General features: G+C 42.9%; 1 protein-coding gene and 1 long non-coding RNA gene across 19 annotated transcripts in view; one reads left to right on the plus strand and one right to left on the minus strand.

Moving 5' to 3' along the window:
- Positions 1-17889, plus strand: part of LOC115342759 — a 30612-nt gene extending 12723 nt beyond the window's left edge. Inside the window, exons 4-6 of one of the 2 annotated variants that reach the window (XR_005932662.1) lie at positions 1121-1234; positions 1361-1537; positions 17800-17889. This is a non-coding gene — a long non-coding RNA (uncharacterized LOC115342759). Of the gene's footprint in view, positions 1-1120; positions 1235-1360; positions 1538-13813; positions 13907-17799 lie in introns of those variants that run through there. The other variant, XR_003923891.2, reaches the window with a different exon arrangement.
- CASZ1 (castor zinc finger 1) overlaps positions 1-18122 on the minus strand; it is a 212556-nt gene that overhangs the window by 9926 nt on the left and 184508 nt on the right. For 15 of the 17 annotated variants that reach the window (XM_030017677.2, XM_030017671.2, XM_030017674.2 and 12 more), the window contains 9 exons: positions 17867-18011; positions 16575-16638; positions 13831-13991; positions 10262-10384; positions 8537-8872; positions 6597-6795; positions 5893-6064; positions 2876-3024; positions 792-1026 (listed from right to left, as the gene is read on the minus strand). In XM_030017677.2, the coding sequence (XP_029873537.1) occupies positions 792-1026; positions 2876-3024; positions 5893-6064; positions 6597-6795; positions 8537-8872; positions 10262-10384; positions 13831-13991; positions 16575-16638; positions 17867-18011 (1584 nt within the window). The remainder of the gene's footprint in view (positions 1-791; positions 1027-2875; positions 3025-5892; positions 6065-6596; positions 6796-8536; positions 8873-10261; positions 10385-13830; positions 13992-16574; positions 16639-17866; positions 18012-18122) is intronic. The other 2 variants (XM_030017681.2, XM_030017666.2) reach the window with 1 other exon arrangement.

Consider the following 18122-nt stretch of genomic DNA (forward strand, 5'->3'; position numbering starts at 1 on the left):
AATTAAAGCAAATTCAATGAGGCACCCTATCTAGAATGTAACACTTAACCCTGGGAAGGACAGCTAAGAGATCCTTGTATCACCACTAATGATAACAGAATTCATAAAAGATATCTGACTACTGAAAAGATAACCCTGTAATACAGGGCAGTGGGAGATGGCTACACATTATCCTGGCAAACAGGAAACAATGGCAGAAACTTACTTCCAAAAAGAGGGGATGATGGAGGTTTCCTCTGTGCAACACTGCACAAAGTGGAACAAGAGTTTTTGCATGAGGAAGGGAGCTCAGTGAACTGCTTTTATATGTTGCTTTCTGAAGATGTCGTAGGTTTTTTTCCCCTGTGTATATAGTATTTGCTATTAACAGTCTTTCTGTACCTCAACAGTATAGGAAAGTGCCTGACTTCAGATGCTGCACAAGGAAATACAAAAAGATATCAGGGAAATGCCAAGTACTGAAGAGGCTCACAACTTTCTTTTTTTCCTTTTTTTTTTTTTTTAAATCAGTTATTAAAATAGATCCAACTTCAAGACACAGAATAAAAACCTCTCTTCAGGGGAGAAAAAAAGATACGCTGTTAGTTCATGGATGCTTGAGGTGTACATTTTGATGGATCTCCTCTCAAATGATGGAGGGAGCTAGGTTAGTACAAGACACTACTGTGAAGCTGGTACAGTTTATATTTTAAGGTGCAATTGTCCTTTGGCCTCTCTTCATGAGTTTATCTCCCAAGAGAGCAGGCAACCGATGATCCATTTCACCCCACAACACCCTGCTTCTCTCTTACCTGCTGATGTACTTTCATTGCCCACTGGAGTGCTGGAGCAGCTGCGGTCCATATTGGAAGATTCAGAGGAGATACCCCCAGGGCTACAGCCAGTGTAATCCATGTACTCATCTGTTTCAGTGTCCATCATGCTTGGGGGTCCCTGAAAGGAAGCTGGGGTTCCTGATGAGGCTGGGCTGGGTGCCATGCTGCCAACCTGGGGCAGATTTTCATTTCTTGGAGTGTGGCCAATAACCTGCAGCAAGAAAACAGGACGGGGACTTTCACACCAAAAGCAAGATGCCAAGACCAAAACCATCTGTCTGCACGTTTATTTCTCTCTGTCACAGTTCATGAGGGATAGCTGGAACATGCTCGTGAGTGGAACCCATGGCACGGTGGCTAGGAGCGTGAATCCTCCTTCACTGGGAGCTCAGAGCATTAAACTTGGCACATGTATCCTGGTATGTGAATTGTGATGCGCTCAGAGGCTGGGAGTGTTAATCTTGGCACCAGTATCCTGGTGTGTGGATCCTGATGCATTCAAAAACAGGAGGTGTTAATCTTGGCGTTACTACCTTACTGTGTAGGTCCTGCTGCATTCAGAGACTGGAAATACGACTACTGACATGACTGTCCTAGTGCCTGCATGCTGAGACGTTGCAACAGGGGAACACAGACTGAAACCAGTGACGTATGTGTATGCTGTGTTCACGTGAAGCTGTTGTGGCCTGACGTGGCATGGTCTTCTCTGGATAGTTACATGGGTAGGTACCAAGAAGCAATGTATATCCAAACATACCACTAAGGCATAGGAAAAACTGGAGGTAGTACATTTAAATGCGGAAAGGCAGTGGCAGTACAGCAATCTGATTAGCTTTGCCACATGCCCTGATTTGTGGTTTCATCCTTGTTTTGTTGTTTGCTGGACTGCTCCATGGGCTAAGCACAGCAACAGAATAAGACTAGCACTGTATGCTCCCAGGATTGCTCAGGCCATGATTACTACTTCTCCACTGCTGAACTGACACAGAATTGCCAGTGAAAGGAGATGGAGGTCAAAACTAGCACTTTCTGCCCAGCATGTACTAGAATTCTTTGGGCTAGACTCAGCATGTACTAGAAGAGTAGTGAAGACAAATTTGTTAAATCTCTCCTAAGTTTGGTTCTTGTACCTAAGCTTTTAGCTTGTACCTAAGCTTAAGAACAAAAGCTACCACAACAGTAACACAGGTTCCTTGGCATCTGTGAACTCTTGTGGAATGAAAGGGGGTTCCCATCTTGCTCCTACAGGTGCCCCCTTTTATGTTTCATATATTAGAAGATGTCCTTAGGGTCAGATCAGTCACAGGCGTTTAAGTAAAGCTAGCTTGTTTCATCTCCCAAGTCAATGGAAGTTAAAGCAACTAAGCAATAAGAACAAGCAGGAGGTTGCAGGACTGCTGCCATTCTGAGCAGCAGCTCAGTGCTGCAGTTGAAACTCTTTGATTTAGTCATGAAACAGACAAACCTGATCTGCCAGTTGCTCTCGGTTACATGTTAGAAAAGGCGGCACTGCATCGCTCTGCTACTTCCTGAGGGAGGACAAGGAGTGCCCCAAACTAACTCCCAATCAATAAGGGAAGAGAAATTTTGAGACTGGTATTTCTCCCATCCTAAGTGGAAGCAGCAAATAATTCTTTATGTGCAACAGGAAATGTCTGCTTTAACCAGCACGTTCAATTCTTCCACATCCTAAGCACTTTAATTTTAATAAGCCAATTGGTTTATATTGAAATAGCAGGGAAGGAGTGCAAGTTGTAAATATGAGTATAAAATACTAAGTGTTACCCTTCTCCATTTTTTTTCTCCATAATTCGCAAGGAAAAGCTGTTTACACTAAGTAATGCTTTGATGTCTATGTTTCATCATCTTTCCTTGTATTATAGAAGCCCAACCAGGCAAAGCTACCTTGGGTGAGCTCTCATATCCCAGTTGCATCCCCTAATGCAGACATATATCCTTAAGAGTTTGGGTACAAGTGTCTTGGTGCTAAAGCAGTTCTGCAGCAAGCAACCAAAAGGACCAACACTACATGCAGATCCACAACTTAACCAGTGAGTCACCTGAGTAGGAACACGATCAAAGTTCTTTCCCAGCATCCTTCTCATGTGCTTTCTGGCGTGGGATGTCATTTGGTGCTTGAGCAGGAAGGAGAACTGGCAGCCCTCTCGAATGCAGTGGAAGTGGCTGTTCACCTGGTTGTATTTGCAACCTACAGACACAAAACCATTGTATGTAGTACATGAAAGGTACCAAGAGGGAAAGGGACTGTACGGAAGATGATCTGGAGATGGGACAAGGCTGCTGCTACATGGATTTCTGGTGGATTGAAGATTATCAGTGGTCATGGGCTCTTCAGGAACAGTCCTGAATGAAAAACATGATCTTTTGCCTGCTGAGCAACTGCAAGAGAGGATTACAGTGTACATAGATCTAAGAAGTGAGCCTGAGCTGCAGACTAGTCCCATCCCTTCTCGTTTTGTTATAAAGAAAGGAACATTACCATTACATCTAGTAGTGCCTAATGCTCTCCAGTCTTAGCTAGTGCCTTTTCCTTTACAAAGACAACAAAACCAAGACATGTAACTGTATCATAGAAGTTACAATCAAAAATACACACTCATAATTAGATTAGAAATGAAAAGTTCTTCTTCTCTTTTTTTCCTTTAACTGTTCTCTCAGAAAAGCAGTCTCTTAAAAGCTCTAGCTCTGGACAGCGTATGCTCTCTGGTCAGATAGAAATGAGCCAGGAAGTGTTTATTGCCACTCCAAATTTGTTGTGTAATAGAGGCAGCTACTAAACAACAAGCAATTTATATGGGTTCTGGCATACAGCACTTGACACTTTTTGCTCCTCGTGGATAGTGCCATGCATGCCAGGAGTCTGTGTATCTCATTAACAGACAATCCTAAACAAACAGCTGCGTTCTATAGCTGATAAATAATGGCTTGTTAAAGTTAAAACACAGCTATATCAATAATCAGGTTCTGTCTGTTCACCATCATCCCTTGGCCATACCCTTATATACATAGAGGTACAAATCTACAGAGAGGCTCAGTTTTACTCATCTATCATCTATCTGTACCCATCCACCTTTACTTACATATGTACGTATTTTTCATCTCTCTCTCTCTCTTCCTCCCCACCTATACACACATGTATATATTTATACACGTACAAACATACATATTAAAAAAAATGATATCGATTGTGTGTGTTCAGAAACATTCACAGCCCTTAAAGCAGGCCAGTGCTTTCTGCACCTGCTATAGAGACATACACAATGTAAAAAGCATACAGATGTAGAGAGAAGTAGACATGCATTTACATGTTGGTATACCCATACACACCTACGCAAACACATCCAGCTACACCATGCCATCATGCTGCCTGTATCTACATAGGCAAATGCAGAGTGCTAACTAAACATATGTTTATTGCATGGCAAGCCCAACCTATAGGCATATGTACATACTGCTGGATGCAAGTACCCCATCACTCCCAAAAATAAACACTGCTGACACACGCACAGCCTGTAGATGCCTCGCTGCCAAACAGCTCCTGAATTACCCACAGCCCATCTTTAGCTCACAGATAGCATTTTATGTGCATGCCAAGTTTATGTTTGTTTAGGTATTGCACTCCCCCACAGCCCCACCTCATTTGCCCTCCCCATCACGTTGTGCTGTTCTTTGGGATGGAGAACAAACAGTGCTGGCGGGACTGAAACAGTATCAGCAAAGGGCAGGTGGAGGCTCGCCTGTTGCTAGGGCATCCGTGTAGGCTGGGTGTCATGTATCATTGTCCTGCTTTGTCTGGCCCCTGCTATCACCTGAAACACCTAAAGTTGAGTAAATAACAGCAACTGCTGAATCTCCTGACATGTGTAAATGAGACCTAGGTAAGTACTGGCTGTGGTGTGTTGACACTCATTACCCTGGTTACCACAAACAAGCTACCATTTGCATATAAAGTCTTGATGTATTCAAAGCTGAAAAGTTTGGTTCTGGTTAGTGGGGCTGTTTCCCTGCAGTGTGAGAGAACAGCACCTGGAAGTGTTATTCTAAACCCTGTTTTTGTTTCAGCCTTTGTTCCAACCAGGAGTGATAGGGAAGACTGGGTCCGTGATACTGTTAGGCCAAAACGCAACTAGAAGGGTTAAGTGACTCCCAGGCAGTTCAGGCTAGAGCTCTGCTGGAGCGATCTTTAGGGATTCCCCCCTGGTTCAGAGCCCTGGATTTCAGCTCTAGATATCTCCCTGGGAATGCATTCTACTGTCTGTTGTTGTGCGTTTGTTTTACCAGCTTTACACTAGAGGCACTTAGATTTAATAACTACTGCAGTGCTGCTAATAGTTTTGGCAAGTGGGCAAGCCACAGTCTGAGGCTGTGCCACATCTCAGGTGTTTCCTTAGGCCGTATAGAGCGCTGTATTCCCTGCTGCTCAGGAGTGCCTGTGGAGAATGGTTTTGGAAGAGAAGGGAGTAGTTTACTGAATGCTCTTCTCCATAACTCTATCGCCAGTTATTTGCCCTTTGGCTTTCAATATGCCGCACTGGCAATGGCTAAAGACTTTCATACAAGGCACTCCTCAGAACAGGCATTTCCCCTATGCTTTTTTTTAACTCCTAAGAGCACCCTTAAACTCCACCCAACACAAGCAGTAGGCCCAAAAGACTACAAAGTACACACAACACACCAAAACAAAAACCCCAAACACAAAAAAGGCCTTGACAATTAGACAAAAAGGAGAAACAAAGGGGAAGCTGTATCTCCAGACAATACATATATATACATACATATATATATATATATATATGTATCTGTGTGCATGCGTGTATATATATATAATCCTCTATATTACAGTTTCTAGCCATTTAACTTGGGTCTGTTTGGGAAAACATGCTTCAGCTCAAGCAGATCAGGAACTGGTTTCTGTTTTGTTCCATTTCTTGTTTAGTGATTTAATGACCAAATACATCTTAAGCATAACTCGCAGGCTCTAACTCATGGCATTCTTAGCCTGGACATGGGACAGACCACATGAGAAAGGTGACAAGGGAAGGAGAAGAAAACTCACCTAGTCTGCCACACTCTTCTCGCTTGGTAAAATACTTGAAGCCATTGGCTGCCCTTCTCTCTGCCTTCTCATGTTTTTTCACATGCCAGGGCAGCTTGGTGGTGATGTTAGTCACAAAGTAGCAGCCAGGACGAAGACAGTGGTAATGCCCTCGCATCCTGAATTCACAGTGCTAGAGAGAGCAAACAGGCAGGTTGCTTTAAGTGTATCTAAAACAAATGCACCCTCATGTGCCCGCTACTAATGCTGTCCCTCTGAGACATGAGAGAGGCCTGACCTGATACTCCAGATCACATCCATTTTATCTTCCACAAGCTGCAATGCAACCTTGTTCCCTGTCATGTATTTTATATTGCTGTCATGGATTCTGTATTGCACTATTCTACGTTGAAATAGCCCAAACCTAACTAACTCGTGGCTTTCCCTGGTATTCTTCACAGATTTTTATTTTATTTTGTCCTGTGTCTCTTACATCATTCTAGTTGCCTTGTCCACTTCAACCAAGTCAAAGAAACATAAAAGCACTGTGATTTTCAATTTGATGGAAACCGAACATTTTGCTAGACCATGTAATTAAGACCCTTCCAGGGTTCTGTAGTTAGACCAGGAATGAAACACTCAGCCTCTCTTCCACTTGCTCTTTCTCATTCTTCTTGTCCTGCGCACATACTCTGGCTAGAACACTGCTTTTGAATTGCTCTTACCTGGTTCGGACAGAGACACTGCAGCGAATAGTAAGCGAACTGATCTCGCACATTCACCAAATTATTGTTGGGGTTGATGTGGTCCAGGCAGTGGGATTCTGCTTTGCCAGAGGTTTTGCACACATACTTGCAGTTCCCAAAGAGACAGTGGAAGTGGAATTTGTTGGCGTACTTGCAGTCCGTTGCCAGGCAGGGATCACTGGAATACATCCAAAACCCAATCATCACCTTCGCTCATCTCACACATTTGTTTCTTTGCCAAAATTTAATTCAAGGGGAGCCCAGCTGAAGCCTCTGTTCCAAACATGGCCTACAGATTTCCCATAGCCACCTTCCTCTTTACTAAAATTGATGCTGGCAACACTACTGCAATTCCACTGAGCTAATGCAATTTCTTGATTAAGATTATTAAAATACAGCAATGCATGGTGGGTTCTGTAGTCTTTGAGGGCCACACTTCCAATTTAAAGCTCTCTTGAGATCTGGATAGAAACTGTTTCTCCCCTTCTGCCTGTACTTACCTCAATGGATTCAGACCGTTTCTCCCATCTCAATTTTGTGTAACTGAAATGAAACTCTTGGGCATGCACACTGCAAGATGCCAGGGCTTCCCCTGATTAGACAAAATCAGCAGTGGCCTATTTAATCAGCTAAATGGTTTTGGTACCTTACTCCCCCCACCCATTTCATGGATTTCTGGCTGCACAGCTGCACAGAGGTCAGATCGGAGGTAGCTGAACATCGATCTCTTGGATCCCAAGCACTGTACCCAATGATAGCTACTCAGATACGTGAAACAGAATTAATACACTTCTTTGAAAGCAGACAAATGACTGTCAATACACAACCCTGAGACTAATATTCCACCAGCCTGAATAACTAAGCTGTAATGCCTAACCTGGTCCTGGACTCCTGTGTCCTGTAAACCATGTAACTTCTGTGCCTTTTTCTGTCTGTGTAACAGAAATAACACCAACATCACAGCAACAGTGTGAAACTTCTTTAATGTTTTAGAAGAAGTTCAGCAAGGTAGGTTACCTTCTGCCAGAGTCCCTTGTGAATTACTTTGTAAACTAACACTACAAAACTAGAGGCACAGAATTTAAGGAGACTCATTACACTTGTACAGAACTTCAGCCAGGACAGCAACACTTTGACAAATCTGAAGTGAGAAAGAATTGCTCCCTATTCCTTGAGCTGCTGAGACACCCATTCCTGGTAAGGCAGAGTCCAAGCACTTGTGCCCCCTCCACTATCTGACCCCCCAGTCTTCTTCACTGAGAAGAAAAAATGAAGCTGTATTATACCGAGTTAGAGACAGCATTCGTAGGAAAAGGCCACAGAGCTTACTGGGGGCAAATCCAGGAGAAATACTTCAAGTTTTCTTTTCAGCAATCTGTAAACATCTACTCTTAGTTCTGTGTACTTTGCTGCAGTAACACCTCACCTTTGCATGACTGAGCACTCAGCTGCCCACTGATTTTTACTCAGCTACAGAAACTCACGGTTAAGTCTCAAACTTTCAGCATGATCTGGAGGTGCCCTAGTCAGGCGTCATGCTGAAAACTTTAAAGATGCTATGCTTCCTCTGTAGCCTTCAGTGTCAAAAATACTGCAAAGACACATGTATTTTTGTGTATCTCTCACGAGGTATAAAAAGGGTTGCAGTGGTATGTCAGCAAGTTTATTTCTCCTGTAAACTCATACCTAAAAGTGCTCCCAGATGTACTCGAAAATCCTGTTTTTAACTAGGATAACTGAAGGTATTTTCTAGACTTTATGGAAGTAAATTTTCTATGAGATAAAGCCCAGAGTAGTTTCTAGACAGAAGGTCTCTCAGTGGGTGAGTATAGATGTAGTACTACAGCTCAGGAGTGGTAAACAAGGGGATTCCAAGGCTGGAGAGGACCTAAGGAGGCAAGCCATCATTTACAACTTACTTCTCTTGGAACTGGAGAAATCCGGGTTTGACCTGAGGCTTGGCATTCTCCAGGGAAGTCGTTGCCAAGGGTGAAGTTGCCAGGTTAGGCACCGATGCTGGGATCTGAGGCATCTGGGGTATAGTTGAAGCCAGCTGCTTCCAAGCTAGCAGTGTGGGGGCAGAGGGCACAGTAGCTGGACTTGGAGTGGGCACGTCGAGGGCAGGAGCACTTGCCATGGTGGCAGAAGTAGCAGATGGTGATGAAGGGGCTAGTGAAGCCTTATTCTCAGTAGTAGTTGAGAAGGGAGACTCAGAGTTACTTTTCACAGTTCCACCCTCAGTTCGGAAGTGAAAACTGCAAAAAGACAGTGTAATTCAGACATAAATCCTTGACCGTTGCATATAACTTGATTAAAGATCAACAAGAATGTGGCAGGAGTCTGAAAACAAATTAGCTGAGGTTAAATCCTAAAAGGGGCTCTGCAAACTTTGTGGAAAGATTTAGGGGCCTCCTAGACTGTCTGTGAAGAGATGGGAATTAAGAGGGGTAGAGACAGAAAGGTGCAAAAACATGTTGAAATCAGAGAGACGCAAGAATTGTTGCAGTCAGCAAGATCAATATGCCTATGAGGGCAGCTTCCCATGGCTGTTGTGAGAAGCCAGTAGTTTGCTGTAGTGAACCACAGGGAACTATGCAACGCCACAGACCAACTGTGCTAACAGATCTTTCTGTCTTAAAATTTGCAACATCTCCTTCCCTTTAAACCCCTTCAGAATCAGTCATGTGGCCACCTGCGGAAGGCCTCACTCATTCTTTACTCGGGCAGATCTTCCATTGCCTTTAAAAGGAACCTGGCATGGTTTTGAACTGCAGATTATGCTCTCTAGAAATATGCAACAGGAAAATTTCCAATATCCCACCGTTCCTTTGCTAGTCCCCTCACTGTAACAGTGGGAGTGTATCTTAAATTCATCCTTCACCCAAGAGTCATATAGAGTTCTGAGCCAGCTGTACAGCCTCTGTAATATAGGCCGTATTATCTAGCCTACAGTTCTTGGCTACCAAACTCTGGGCTGTCCGCTACTTCCCAAAATGTGAAATGACAAAGGGTTTACAATATAAGAGCACGGCAAGGCGAGAAGGAGGTTGCTGTTGGGCTGGACAGTTTGACTGCTTCATTTCAAGATCCTTATCCACATGATGTGAACCTCTTAAACAAAACCATATAAACTAAGGGCTAGGGAAAAGTTGTTAAAAGAGATTTGTCATGACAAGACAAAGAACAATAAAATGCTTTCTACACTGCAGTGATGGACAGCTGCCTACTCCACAAAAACTGTGTATCCAGTGACAATGGTTGGGTTTACAGGATCCTGTCCCTCCCGTATTTTCTTATTTCTTTGTATGGTGCATTTGTGTGCTGTGAAAAGCATGGGTCTCCTTGAACACACTGTCAAGTAGGCTATGGAAAAACACAAATGTCCAGTGCTCAGCCTTGCCAACACTTTTTCACAAGTTGAGCACATTTATTATGAAACAAAATTAAAGAGGACATAGAGTTCTGCAAAAATTTTAGCTGAGCACATTTACACAGGAAGCACGTGGATACCCAAATTGCTGCCCTCAGGACTGCCCACATTCCTGCTCTTGAATAGAATTACTCAGTAAGGTCTCTCTCATCCTGCAGTGTGCGTGTTTTAGAGTTTTCTCAAGGTTTCCCAGGACTTGCGCTCTCCTACTTACTTGGCATGCTTGATGGCTCCATCCAGGGTGCTGAAGAGGGCACCGCATTCCTCCACGACACAATGGAAATGCACCTTATGGAGAAAATCGCACTGTGCATCGCAGAAATCCTTGGTACCAAACCTGGCCAAAGCAGACAAGTAGGCATATTACAGAAGGTCCCAGAAGAGAAGCAGTGTTGGAACAGACATACTTTCTTTGGTTTTCAACTCTACTACCATTCTGTTTTCTAACATCACTGTCCCTTGCTGCACAAATGGCACTGCTGGCATTGTTGCTTGATTATTGCCTGTTACATAGATCTGAACGTGCAGAACAAGGACCTAATTTCTCTCCAGTTGAACTTGACTGAGAAACTCCCATTCACTTTTAGTGGGAGCAAAATACAGAACTACTCTGAAACAGAAGATGACAATCGTAAGTGTTCTTGAGCATCTATGTACAAAAGCCAAGGCTCTGAGGAATGATCAAAGGTTAGTAAACTAAAGGCAATCCAGACCAAGAGGACACTGCTGAAACATTACAGGTCTTTTTTTCTTCTTCTTTTTCAATTTAGGGGGAATAGCAAAAGGGAAGAAACAACAGTGGTTCAAGGGAATCTAGATCTAGAATCCACCCACCTCCCGCCTTGAAACAACAGGGTATCACATAGATGGGAGAGAAAAAGTATCGCCTATATAGCAATTACAGCCTAGGATGCATAAATACTGAAAAGCACAATCCCTGAAGTACGGAATAAACAATGGTGCAATGGAAAAACCAGAGCAAAAGCCATCGTCTTAAGGTATGCCTCTTGTCATCTTGGAGGAAACGGTCAAGAGGGCAAAAACAACTACGCATGGTTTCACTGCTCATCCGCTGCTGAGATTCTCCAGACTTAATAAGAGTAGCACAAATACATGTGATTTCAGGAAACTCCAGAATCACAAGGAATCTAGAAATCAAGTAAGAAACACTGGCAGGAAGGATTTGAAACTTAACAGGGGAATCTTGCATAATTAAGATACAACAAACTACAATTGCTCTGATGAGCAGGAAAGCAAGAAACAAACAGCAGCCTGTGTGGTCCCAGGAGGGACCTCTTAACAATTTGAGGGTAAAGGAAAAAGAAAAAAAACTTGTACTGGAGAAAGAAGGTCAGTGGATATAGAATACATGCAGTCAGTTAAAGCTTGCACGGAGAAGATGAAGAAAAGTAAAGGTGTGGTAAGACATAAGAAACCAAGTTACTGCAAGCTAAAGGGGTTGTTTTATCAGGGACAAGAGGTATTGTACTTAGAAAGAAGGTCCAATAAAAAAAAAGGGAGGTGATGAGTCAAAAATGGCTGCCTTATAAAATTTGCTTTAGATAGGAAAACTGAAGACTAAGCAGACAATTAGGGACAAAACGAAGACCTTCTAGAAGAGCAGATAAAGGGACTGGCTGGAAAATAAAAATATGCACAAATCAGCTTGTCTGGGTAATGTATGTCCTGAAGTGCAATGGAAATTAACTCGCAAACTGATTGCATTACTATTTGCTATTTTTTAAGCCATAGAGAAGAGGGAGGTACTAGGAAATTGGCAAAAAAAATTTTAAAAATCTAGGTACTGATTCTTTCAGGGAAAAAAAAGACAAGTGATCTTTGGCAATTATCATACCTCTAGTCTTAACTTCTCCTTCCAGTAAAGTAATGGAACAAATATTAAGAGGGAGGAGAAAATCATTAAACATCTAGAGGATAAAGGAACCACGAGCAATAAACAGCATCAGGATTATAAAGAATAAATCTTGCCAGACAAATTTAATTGCTTTTTTTGATAGAATTACAAAATTAGTGGATGAAGGGATGCAATATATTTGGATTTTAGTAAAGCATTTTGATACAGTCTCGTATATGCTTAGAATTAATTCAAATTGGCCTGGATGGGAATGCTACCTCATGGATTGAAAACTGGCTGAAGGACCGTAAACAAAGGCTAATGACAAACAGCAATATATTGAGCTGGGAGGAGGTATCTTGTGCATGCTGCAAGGATGACTTTGGTTAGGTCTGAGCTTATTTAACATCTTCATTAGTAATCTAGGAGAAGGAGTAAACAGCACGTTAATGAAATTCACAGAAGATACTAAACTGGGAGGAGTTGGCAACACCAGTGCAAGAGGAGAAAAATAACAGAGAGGCCTTGCAAGACAAGGGAGAAGGTTCAGAATACGAGAGTCGTATTTGGAAACATACAGCTAATACATCTGGGGTGTGGGGGGGTGTATTTTTATACATAGGGCACTCATGAGAGCAACATTAAAAGCAATCCTGTGTAACAGTGGATGGTAAACATGATACATATACATTATGCCGTATAGATGCAAACAAGGTAGCACAATTGTGAGCTGCACATATGGGGGCAGAAATGTTGTTGTATCTGGTGTGGTGATACAGGAACAGCAGCCCAATTCTGCACCCATTCAGGGAACAGCAAGAACGACAACAGCAACAACACGATCAGCTGGCTGAAGGGACTAATTTACAAAGTCAGATTAAAGGAAGTAAATAAGCTTGGTTAAATGGTATGCTAAAAGTCTGTGACTATCTGAAGGGGGTAAACTCCAATTGTGGAAAGGAATTATCTGCTGTGGTTCAAGGGGATATAACCAGGAGAACTGCAACAAAATTACAGAAAGGGAAATTTGGGCAGCATACCATGAAAAAAAATTGTGACAGTGAAATGAATTAGGTGGTAGAATAATGCTCCCAGAGACAAGAAAATAGCCACGCTGCTTGGTGCAATTACAACTAGGCTGGACAAAATGCAAATGGGCTGCAGGGAAGGATCTCACACTGGCCAGGGGCAGATGGACTAGAAGACTTTCTAGTCTTCTCCATTAAAGTCTGTGATTTACAAAGTGTCCACAGGCATTTGTAGGCAACTGTGTCAGAGCACAAACCCCTATGTGTCTGCCTGGGTGTATCTGTGTATGCTCAAAGCATGTGTCTGTCTGGGCATGTATGTGCATGTGTCTGTGTGTGGGTGAGTTTTGTATCTGTTCCATTTTCCTTTCGAGCCTTCTTGTCTACAACAAAAACAGCAGAAACCATCCCAGTTCCCATACCCCTTATACTCCTTATTTTGTTTTTGTGGGCTACTCCTATGATCAGAGGAGATGCCACAGCAAGCATTTTAAGGCTTCTGTGATCTGTGCATAGTAACTAAACATGGTCCAACAAAAGTTCAGTGCTAAGAGCAAGTTGCAGCAGGTCCCCTGGACTTGCAGACTGGGGACATAAAGAGGAGCCTAAGATGAAATCTAGGCTAACAATACTATGTGAATATCTGTGCTCATAGTTGGTTCTCAAGACCCCTTTGCAAAATAATTCTGTGTAGACAGGTATTTCTTATAGGACATTAACACCTACTGCAGCTAGCCAGGACTGAGGACTAAATGCACTCCAGAAGGTGATGAGCGTATCACAGAGTTAGGCCTTTCAATTCAAGAGAACTCTGCATTCAAGTGTGAACTAACGAGTCAGACGCTTTCCAAAGGAAGTAATTTTCCCTTTCCTCTATTCCCAGTTCCATGCTCTCCTTACCGGCGCAGGTACATCTTCCATGGCTCAGAGAGCTTCTCCTGGACAAGTGCCTTCACTGCCTTGCCCAAGTACTGTGTTGGCTCTCCAGCCCCAGCCTGGCTGCCATCTCCTTCTGTCTTAATGTTCAGCAGGTTGCCAAGGCTGGCACTGGTCTTGGACATCTGGAACAAGAACATAGACACCGCATCAAGCCCAGCACACAGCTGTGGACACTGCCAGTCTGGATACCCTCAGGACTGTCCCAGGGAAAGCTGTGTCTTCAAAGATTAAGAGAGAAGACAAGAAGTCTGCGCAGGCTGCCTCAACTGCATCAGCAAAACTTAGCAACACCTCACTCTTCTGCATCCTCCACCCAACTATCACAAAGTACTCAGGTGCCCATCTAATATTCATGGGTCTTGTGTGAAGTAATGAAGCATCATGTCTACTTTATACATGGGCAAACTGAGGTGAAGAGAGACATACCCTATTTGAGCATGGAAAAGGTGTGCAAGCTTAAACATTAATAGCCCTACATAGCTTCTACAAAATGCTGGTCTCTTAGTACAGACCTAGCGATAGAATTGGTAAGCTCTAGTTTATTTAGAATCATCTTATCCCAGCCACAAGGATGTCTCCTTCTTTAAAGTGACTATCAGGTATGTTTAGGGATGGGAGGGGGGAAATCTCATTCAACTGGGGAAAAATTCTGGCTCCACTTAAGTTCCTGGAAAATTCCTACTAACTTCAATAAAGAAATGATGTCACTTTCTGTGCTAAATGGACATATCCTCCACAAAGCAGGACTTGGACTCACAATTTGTATTGTGGGAAAGGCTTCAAATAGATCTACACAGAGAAGGTTTAGAGGTCCAGGTGTATGATGTGCAGGATAGAAAAAAGAAGTTACTCAGGAGTGCTTAGAGAGAAAATTTTCTTTCAGAATCAGTGCACCATTTCCCAGACCCCTTCTTGCTTTGTTGTACTCTCAGTTACCTCCAGTAACAACAGTGAATTTCACAGCATGAATAAAATGCAGGATCGGGCCCAATACTTGCATTATAAACTCCACCCACTTGAGGATCTCGAAGCCCTTTATAAATATCAGTTAATTAAGCCTGACAGCCCCCTAAATAAACTGCAATGCGCTACAGGAACCCTGGCTATTTGAGGCTTTCTTAATGCCCCCTGAAGGTAAAGCCCCTGCTGCTATGTGGAGACCGCAACTCTTTATGGCTGGAGTCAGAAACTCAGGTCGTCTTTTTCCATTGCAGTTTGCTGGGCATTCAATTTCTGTAAAGGGTTCTTTCTTCTAGACAAATAGTAAAGGATTCCTCCATGAACAGAAATTGTGTGCAGCAAGAGGAAGAAGCAAGCGTGATGTGTTCCTCAGCACATTGAGCTTGATTCGGCAATCCTTAGTCTTGGAATAGGCTCCTTCAAATCAGTGGGCTTTATTCTTTGCTGGTTTATGTCATTGGTTAATCCCATTCCTTCTTTAAAAAAGGAATAAACCTGAAGAACTCATATTTTGTGCCTGTGCTACACTTATTTTGCACAACATAAACAATCTTATGCAGGGCTGCACACAAACAAATGCTTATTTCTAAGCATATGCTTAAATCTCATTCTCCTGGAGATTTTCAAGTGAAGTATCTATTGAAACAGAATTTCCCTGAGCTGGGGCCTTCAGAATGACTCAGGACCCCAGACAGCAGACTTACTAAAAAGATTTGCTTGCTAGAGAAAGAGCTGCATATTTGAAATCACTGAAGGGACAATAGGCAGGAAGGAGTAAGAAATTAAGTTTAAAAGGGAACATCAAAAACCCAGTGTAACAGAGAGCCAATGGAGGAGAAAAATGGCATAAGGATAAATGCAGAAATTAGAAAACACAGAGAAAAAAGAGTGATGGAATAAGAGAGCAAGGAGGCGAGAGATTACTAGGCAAAGTCACTTTGCCCTCTCTTGAGGGTTATATGGCCTCAATGCATGTAACGCCCAGAGCCAAGGGGATGGCAACAGTTATGCCTGTAAAACCTATCACACAGTAGAATATTAAAGCATGGCTCAAAGGCTGCCCTGATCTCTACTGCAGTTGTACACAACAGCAAAATTAATCTTGGTACAGTAGAATTTATCATGTGAAAGGGAAATATATATTTGAGATGATGTATAATTTAAGGAAAAAGTAAGGAAAAAGAAACTGTGCATTATCTAAAATAAATATTCTAGAACGTGGTAAAGGGGGCTCTGTTGAACACCATTACTCACACCACAAAGACAGAAATTGATGATTTTGGCTCAAAACTTCTAATTTTTTTCTTCTCTTTCATAAAAACAAATGATTCTCCTCCCCCTCCCCCAATGAAAGAAAATGTTTTTAAGTAAATAAACAAAATGAGTAACTATAAAAAGAGAGCGAGAGAGAAGTTGCCAGGTTCTGGAAATAAAAATGGGGAAAAAAAAAAAAAAAAAGTCTTTCGGAGCCCTCCTCTGTCTAGAAAGGATGAAGAAAAAAAAAAAAGGTGTCAGAGGCTGCAATATATTTCTTCAGCCAGTTCATTAAATTAATTCGTAAGCAGTGGCTCTGAAATTATACCCGATGAAAAATGGTCTCAAAATTTAAATGGTACAAACTCATCTTATTAGAGGCAAAACATTAAAAAACAAACGCATCTCTCCCCCCCCCCCCCCCCCCCGCCATCGCAGCTTTAATTTCTCTTGGTGGGGGGAATGAAAGGCGTTTGATGGATGGCTCTTACCTTATTCATAAGCGAGGATAAAAGAGATGAATTTGCCGAGACTGTGTGGCCATTTGATTCATTACTGGAACACACAAACCAACAGGGTTTAGTTAAGATGTGCACAGGGACTGTGAGCACTGAGATTAATCCTTCTCCCTTCAAGCTGCCTCACTCCTCACCTGCTACATCCAGAGGAAGAGAATGATGCCCACCCTCCCTTGGGCAGGCCAAAGCCTTTTACTTGTGATAGCCAAGATGGAGAGAAAGAGGGTCCCAAGTCTGCAGAATTTAGTACTTTCAGCTATCAAACAGTCCAAACCTCTTCCTCCAGTATTCATACCATCACACTTTTTTATTAGCTGACTCACAACCCACCCCATGTTTTACTGCTTCATCCCATTACAACTTTCAGAAATATGCCACAAAACCAGGGGAGATGCTGACAGAAGACTCGTACTGCCAGGGATACAGGCCCCCTCTGCAGCGGAGAAGGCAACGCAACAATCCATATGGCCACAGCTAAGCATGCCGAAAGACAACCTTAGTATTTCACATGCATCAGTAATAGTTGTAGCTGACTACAAGTGCTGGGGTCCCAAATTGAGGCTTATTTAAATGAAGTATGGAAAGGCATGTATACAAAGGTCAAAGTGGAGTAGGCTCAGTTATCCCCAGTGTCAGTTCCTCTGCAGCTTTTCCACACAGGACAATCCCCAAACACTCCTATTCTCAGTAGAGATGCTGGACAAGTGGGACACACGTTTTGAGACAGGTGCATTCACATCTGCACAAGTGCAAAGATTCATCACCATAACTATAGATTAGCACATGCCAGACCCAGACCAGAGTTACCCTGACACCCAGTTGTTTTGTGTGTCCAGTTTCTCTGGAAGGTGCCTCTCTTAGACCCGATTCAATGCCCTATTACATCAGTGCAAATGCTCCTGCTAAAAGTGTGCTGAAGTGTGGCATTGAAGCAGCCTTCGATCAGCTCTTGATGACAACAGCAGGAATATCTAAGTGTCAGAAGGAGCTTTGCCAGTGGCTCGTTTTTCAGAGGGGAGCACAAGAGGTGAGGCTCTTGTCAAAGAGTCAGCAGGTGCTTGTGAGCCCAAAAAAACGTCTGGAGAACATACACTTGAGGGGGAGTAGAGAGAGCCTCCCTGCCTTCAGTTTGGGGGTGTCCAACTCAGCCACTGTGAAATTGCCTTTCATCAACATGTTGTGTCCTCTCATATTACAGGTACGGAAACTTCTCAGAGCTTGATGCTGGAAAGAGCTAAGTGTGCCTGCCTGCGCACTTCTCTCACCCATGATCCTTGACGCTCAGGTCCAAGCTGTGCTCCTGCAAGGAGTCCTGACTGGTGGCGGATGATGATCCCATAGCCTCCACAGGTTCCTGCTTCACCTGAACTGGATTGAACCGTCCAGGAGCTGCTGGTTGTCCATTCCCTGCTTAAGAAAGACACCAAAATTAAATGCAAAAATTAAATGAAAAATGTAGGTCTAAAATGAGGTTACAATGGCAAATAAGTAAGTTAAATCACTAGCACCAGTGCATAAATG

Source organism: Aquila chrysaetos, chromosome 6, assembly GCF_900496995.4.
Source record: "Aquila chrysaetos chrysaetos chromosome 6, bAquChr1.4, whole genome shotgun sequence".
Taxonomy (NCBI): Eukaryota; Metazoa; Chordata; class Aves; order Accipitriformes; family Accipitridae; genus Aquila; species Aquila chrysaetos.